The sequence below is a fragment of the Vulpes vulpes genome, chromosome 6, assembly GCF_048418805.1.
Source record: "Vulpes vulpes isolate BD-2025 chromosome 6, VulVul3, whole genome shotgun sequence".
NCBI lineage: Eukaryota > Metazoa > Chordata > Mammalia > Carnivora > Canidae > Vulpes > Vulpes vulpes.
In genome coordinates this window covers 98,393,379-98,400,780 of record NC_132785.1, presented here as the reverse complement: position 1 = coordinate 98,400,780, position 7,402 = coordinate 98,393,379, and the positions used below count along the sequence as shown (strand labels likewise).

The 7,402-nt window shown below is 41.1% G+C and overlaps 1 protein-coding gene across 1 annotated transcript; it reads left to right on the top strand.

Moving 5' to 3' along the window:
* Positions 1–1,624: 1,624 nt before the first annotated feature.
* On the top strand, positions 1,625–6,321 carry GPHB5 (glycoprotein hormone subunit beta 5). Its single transcript, XM_026000534.2, has 2 exons — positions 1,625–1,828; positions 6,133–6,321. Exons 1-2 carry the CDS (start codon positions 1,625–1,627, stop codon positions 6,319–6,321), a joined length of 393 nt encoding a protein of 130 aa, XP_025856319.1.
* Positions 6,322–7,402: the final 1,081 nt, after the last annotated feature.

The window sequence follows — 7,402 nt, the reverse complement described above, 5'->3', positions numbered from 1 at the left end:
ACCAGGTGAACTACTTTTGACTGTTTCCCTAGGATTATGTCACCCACCAAGGTAACTTTCTGTTTCAGTAGGTGATGTTAAGAAACAAAACAACACCCTTTAAGTTAATCAGTTTTGGAAAATAGAGACTGGCTTTATATCCCAAAGCTTTGATGTGTTTAGTGGTTCCTGTAAGGATCTGCCTCTCTTTTGTTTTGATTGACAAGACCCTTCCTATATATTTGAGCAGTCAAGCAACCCAGTAACAGAGGGTAGAGACACTTACCCAGAGCAAACTTCTATCACTCATTGTGATTTTCTGAAATCTTGGGTGCAAGTGTGAGCTCTAGAAGGAGTTAGCTCCAGCAAAATCAGGTAAGTGCTTCTCCATATTTGTAACTGCATTCCACCAGAAGGGAAGTCCAAAGAGCCCTGCTAATGTGACAGATCAGAAGTAGATCAATAGAAGTAGATGAGACCGAGAGCTCAGATTGGAAAATAAATAATTTTGCAGCAATCATGAATTATTTTAGGCAATAATGAATTGAGGACATTCCATAAATGCAGTGTCTACTCTCACTTTAACAACCAGGTATGTTCTGTCCAATGGGCCCAGCATGCAGAGGATGATTCTGGCTCCAGGAAAAGCACAGAAAATGACCGCGACTCAGAGAGGATAGACTTGACAGTAGATTAGGATTATGTTTTAAACACCTCTAATGCTTTCCAATATGTGGATTCAAATTGAATCACAACTAGGTGCCTATTACAGTGGACACCTAGAGCAGAGGCAATTTGTAGCTAATAGGATACATTTTTTATGAATGCTACCAAGTCAGGTGCCAGGATTCATAATATCTTATGCATATCCATGTTTTGTGGTAGGCTAGATTAGTAACAATGCATCTGGGTGTACAGTTTTTATTTCCCTATGCCCCTCCCATTCCCCATTCATGACACTGAAAATGTCATTTTGAGTAGGCAGGTAACATGGCACCAAATACTCTACCTAGATCTGAACAAAAATAATTTGTGTGTATTCATGTATTATGTTAGGATATGCATTACTTTTGGTGCGACTCATGTTTTGCTTTTATTTTGAAGAGACCATTGGAACAAACCTCTCTAACACATGAGTCAAGTCCACAGTTGGGTAGAAATAAGGAAACACCTGAGGATGCCCTGGAAGGGTTAGGTGTTTAGCGAGCACAATGGGTCCATGGAAACCATGCTGGAGTCAGAGGAAATTTTGGGCACCTGTGCTGGTGTTTGTAGGCATTTACATTTTCTTGGCTCATTTCTTCTGAGATGCTAAGAGCAAGGTGCCTTTGACAGTGACCATCATATTATTGATCACCCCCTGGGGGAAAGCTGGCTCTCTTTTTAATTTTTTTTTTAAGATTTATTTATTCATTTTAGAGAGTGTGTGAGAGTGAGCATGAGTGGGAGGGGCAAAGGAAGAGAGAATCTCAAGCATACTCTGTGCTGAGCATGGAGCCCCACTGTGGCCCCATCTCACAACCCTGAGATCATGACCTGAGCTGAAACCAAGAGTCGGTCACTTAACCGACTGAGCCACCCACGTGCCCCAGGACTCTGGCTCTTTTAATAAACTCACTTTTCTTTCCCTTTCTGGAGGAACACCATGAAGCTGGCATACCTTTTCCTTGGCCCCATGGTTCTCTTCCTCCTGGCTGGCTGCAGCTGTGTCCTCAGCACCTCCAGTGGGAACCTGCTCACCTTTGTGGGCTGTGCTGTGAGGGAGTTTACTTTTGTGGCCAAAAAACCGGGCTGCAGGGGCCTTCGGATCACTACTGATGCCTGCTGGGGCCGCTGTGAAACCTGGGAGGTGAGTCTCAAGACAGACGCAAGTGACAAAGCCTTCAGAGCCAGCCACCTGGGTTGATTTCTGTGTTCACTTTTTAACTAAAATGAGGTAGAATGGGGCATTCTTGTGGAGTTTTTTAAATGACAATTATTTGGCATTCTCCAAAAATAATCTGGAACAAGTATGATCTTGCCCCCCTAACAAAGCATTGGTAAAATTAATATTTGTATTTACATGGTGTCTGTATATTTGGGAATCATCTTTGGGAGGTTAAGATATGCTATTATTCTCCCATTTTACAAGTGATATGAAGGACTTCAAGGAGTGAGTGACCACAAAATTATGTAGACAATCAGTAGAAAGCTGGGAATAAATCCTTGGTTGGAGCATGTAAACAAAATTTCTCTATATTCCTCTCCCTGTGATGTAGCCAGCCAATTCACAAGAGATCGACCTTACACTGTCTAGTAGGTGAGGGTGGGTCCTCAGTTCTTCCCACAGTGGCTCATGCATAGCCTTGCCCTGCCCCAGGCCCCACCTGCAATTTGTGGGGACCTCAGGGATTGTCACAGACCTATTCACTAAGTCCTTTGTAGTCAATGATATCTAGCCTTTTAAGAGACATTGCATTTAAAATGAGGATGAAAGTCTTAGACAAAGTTAGAACCGTCTTTGGGCTGAGATGAGATGTTTGTAAGGTTAGAAGATAAAAGGCTCATTTAGCAAAGAGTGTCCCATTACATTGTAGAATGTCTGTTGACCCTTTCTCCTGAGGTCAGAGTTGGTTACTAATGAAGCTCCAGCTCTGATTTTGTCACCCCACCCCAGCTCAAAAACCTTTAATGACCCCCCCACCATGGCAAATTCCAAAGCTAACTTCCAAGGTCCTCAGCCGTATGAAGTTTGCCTGGTTTCCCAATGTCTACCCATGTCCTGAGCTCTGGTCTCACCAGACTGATTTTGAAAAGTTTTATTAAACATCCCTCATGAAATCTCACTTTTGGCCTTTTCCTCATATCCCTTCTCATTTCCATCTGTCATTATTAAATATATTCTTTGATATATGTGTCCAGGACCAACTCCTTCCCTAGAGCTTTTGTGACTCCCTGGTCAGCCCTGACTCTAGTTTACCTTTTGTCTTACTTTTCACCACCACACAACACTAGATTCTAAGTTCTTTAGGAGAGGAGTTTCATTCCTGTGCTTTTGTTAGCTCTTGTTGAAGTGTCATGTACAAGCAAGATGTTCAGTAGATATTTGTTAATTATATGGGCCTGTCCTCTATCTGGAGTCATACGTCTTTTAGCTGAATTGATGCCAACTTAAAAGTCCATGAGCACCATGAGAGGTGCTCAGAAAAATGGCCATCTATTCAGGGACTCAGAGAGCAACTTACTATCACTTAGATAAAATTATGGCCCCATGAATGGATTGAGTTATGGTGATGAAATCTCCAAATTAAATAAAACTACTTTACCTAATTTGCTGGGTTTTCCCTCACCCAGGGGCATAAGACCTAATAGCCAAATAATTCAACTGTTAAGGATACCATAGCTGTGACTTGACATCGAGCCTACTTGGGGTATTTTGGCATCGCCTCATATTCAGGGCGTGACCTGGCCATGCCTACCTCTACTCAAAGTTCATTTCTCAGCTCTTTGGAACTCTTTCTGGGCCCAAATTTCAAACCATGTTTCCTTCAATTCAGCTCACTTTCTCTTCTCTTTAAAGATTGATGAATGTCTTTAATTGGATCCTGGTCATCCCCGGGAGGTCAGGGACTATGTTCTTACCGGAGAAATTGAAGCACCAAGGCCATTAGGGAATAAGATTCTACTTAATATTAACCAGCTTTTATCTATGCCTTTACTGTACTATATATACAGGGAGGTTACTTATAGAAAATAAATAAAAGAATGAAATTTATTTTCCCAGTAATCTGAGAGTTTCTGAAGTATAAAGTCCTTATTTTTGGGAACTTAACTGGAGAGCATGTCTGAAATGAGGATGTCTTTGACAACAAAGTAGCTGGATTTACTTCAAAGGTGGAACCATTGCTGAAAATAGCCTTTACTCATGGCCTGGCTTTAGGGTTGCCAGATTTATTAAAAAAAAAAAAACAAAAAAACCCCAAAAACCTACCCCAATCCAAACCATGAGGTCAGTTGAATATGAATGAGAGATAAACAACAATTGTTTTTTTGGTGTAAGCCTGCCCCATGCAATATTTGGGACATATTTTACTCTAAAAAAATGTTGTTGTTTCTTATGATATTCAAATACTACTAAGTGTCTTCGATTTTATCTGGCAACTCTGCTTGAGATTCCAGATTACTAAGGGTAAGAGGACATGAAGCAAACTAAGGAGGGTCAAATGCTCCCTGAAAAGGAGGAGGAAGCAGTGAAATTAAATTGAGCTCTTCCACACAGTCCTTATCAAAGGCAAAGTCATTACTTTCATGATGTTCATGTGAGAACGTCATCCTGGGCCTCCATTAAACATACTTTATGTACCCAATCCAAGTGAAGGCCTTGTTTTTTGAAAGCTTGTAAGTCGCTACTTTATTTAGTACTTCCGTACTCTTACAACTGCTCTGATAAGAACTATAGATGACATTTACCAAACACTTACTTGGTGCTGGGCATCACACATTACATGTATCATCCTACGTTGTCTCTGCAACGATGCTGTGAGGTAGAGATTTTGTTTTACAGATGAGGAATCTGAGACTTCAAGAAGTTAAGTGGGCAAGTGGTACAACAGGGGCCCAAGGTTGAGGGTCTGACTCAGGATTTGCGATTTTTTTTTTAAGTCTTACGGTTTTTTTTTTTTTTTGTTTACACTTATCATGTCAAGAATTCAGAGGGAATGGGTTGCAGCAGTTCCAGCGCTTTTCCATTGGTTCTCACAAAGTGTGCTTCTCTGGGTGGAGCAGTCTGGCCCTTCAGTTGAAATCATCTTTCATCTTTGGCTTCTTCCTTTTTCTGATCATTTTCCTTCATATGCTTCAGGAAGCTATCTAGGCTCTTCCAGTGCTTAACATGCTCAGTATGTACGTTAATTCTCTTAGCAAGAATCTTGCCCTTAGTCTGCTTGTTTATAACAACATCAACAGCAATAGACTGGGTTAACACTATAGACTCTATCAGATTTGCCATGGTATCATTTGGGGGGGTACCTCCTTGATGAAAAGTGCCCATTCCTTTGATGTCCACAATATCACCCTTTCTTGTAGATTTGCCAGTATGTGACCAAGGGACAACTCTCTAAAACTCTATGTTTTCTAAAAGGCCTAGAGAATATATAGCAGGTGCCTCTCTTTTGTGTTGGTCATTTTGGCAAATTACTGGAAGATGGGGTTTCCATGACAGGGTTTGAGATTTTAACTACTACTTTGTGCTGATTTCCTGATCTCTATACTCTTTATAAAATTATCTTTGAATTCAAGATTTATAAAGGTGAAATCAGGAAGTGAATCCTTTGATTATTAGAAGAGTGCACAGGGCATTCTGGAACCTGCCTTGCTCTGTTTTTGGTCATTGATTCAACAAAAAGTTACTGAGAACCTCCCGGGTGACAGGTACTACTCTAGGTAGTAGAAGCACAGCATGAGTAAAATGGGCAAAAATCCCTGTCCTAATGGCGTTTACTTTCTAGAGTGGGAGAAACACAACACAAAGAAAATATATAATGCGTTGCATGATATTGACAAGTGCTATGGAGTAAAAAAAAGAAAGCAGGAAGAGGGCGGGGAAGTGGCAGGGTATGGAGGTGGTGTGTTGATTTTCAAGAAGATGGTCAGGATGGTCAGGAAAAGTTTCTGTGAGAGGGTGATGTTTGAACAAACTGTTGGACTGGTGAAGGAGTCATTCATAAGGGAGAAGAATGTTCTGAGCACTGGCATTAACAGGGTGAGCATATTTGATTTTACTCTGAGTGAGATGGGAAATCACTGGTGCTTTGAGCAGAGAAGAGAGAGGATCTGACTTAATTTGAAAGTCACTTGGGGCTGCCTTGTCATAAGTAGACCGTAGGGGGTGATGGTAGAAGAGAGGCCAGTTAGAAGACTTCCGCAAAGATCAGTATTATTCATTTGCTAAATAGTTATTGAGGACTTGCTATGTGCCATAGGCTCTTTCGGGAGCTCAGGATATGGCACAGAGAGCAGGTGGCTGCTTTCAGGAATTTGCTTTCTCCTGGGAGGAGAGAGATTCACAAGTAAACAAATGACTAATGAGTTAATTTCTGATAGTGATAAGTGGTACCAAGAACAAGAAACAAGGTATGTTCTAACAGGCTCCATGTTTTCTTCCTGGGGGGATAGAAGCCCATTCTGGAACCCCCCTATATCGAAGCCCATCATCGAGTCTGTACCTACAATGAGACCAGACAAGTGACGGTCAAGCTGCCCAATTGTGCCCCCGGAGTGGACCCCTTCTACACTTACCCTGTGGCTGTCCGCTGTGACTGCGGAGCCTGCTCCACTGCCACCACGGAGTGCGAGACCATCTGAAGCTGGTGTGGCCCACGGAACACAGCTGGCGGCCTTGAGCTTCACAGACCCACCTGCATGGGCAGCAGCTATACCCCTGGATTCGAGGACTGTCTAATTTTGACCACCCCTGTGGAAGAGGTTACCTGTCTCCCTTAGGTCCAATTCAAGCACAAGGCCCAGAGGCGGCATACTGATGCTAACCATCAAAATAATATCTGTGTTTTCACTGAAATAATTTCTCTGGGTCACAGATTTGCAAATTAATTTATCTTTACCTTGAATCTCAGCACATAATTTGAATATATCACAATCCTCCTCCAATTTGGATTTATAATATGCCAATGGTTTAAATGCAATAGGAGTAATTAGGAAATGAGTCTAAAAAGTCTTTAAATTCTCCTGTCTTACTTCACAATTGGTCTTCAACTAGATTTAAGATAGAAGGACCAGAAATTAATAAAACCAATGCTTTGTCCTCATGCCCCCAAAGAAAACTGCAAGCTTCCTAAGAGAAAATGCTTTCTTCTCATTTTAACTGAGCACTTACCTACACAAGAAATAGAGACTGCTCAAATTAAGAAGGGAAGGCAATTGTAGCTGAAATTGAGCAATGCCTGGTTCTGGGTGATTCTTTCCCCACGTAAAATTCTCGAGGTCCTTCTTAATAAAGAGGCTTGTCTGTGATTAAAAAAAAAAAAAGAACAAACTCAGAAAAAATATGTAACTAAAGCCATCATTTAGGTTTAAAGACGTGTGCAACTAAACTCTGGTTTTAGACTCATGTGATGCTCTCCCAAAGCTATGCCCAAAATGATTAATCCCAAATATTCTTTTCCATTTAGTGTATTTTAAATTTAAGTTGTAATTTTTTTAACTTGGAAATTTTACATGTTTGTCGGGGTAAAGCTGCCCTGATGGCTCAGGGGAAAGTCTGTGATGGTCTAGCTCTTGTGCTCTCTAAAATTTTACAGCAGCTGATTCTCTGTGACTTTTTTTTTTTTTTTAACTCTGGCATTATGCAAGTATCTTTAATTCCAACGTTTTGGGGTTGAAATGAACCTTGTTTCTTTTTTCATGATACGCCAAGAAAATCTGTACT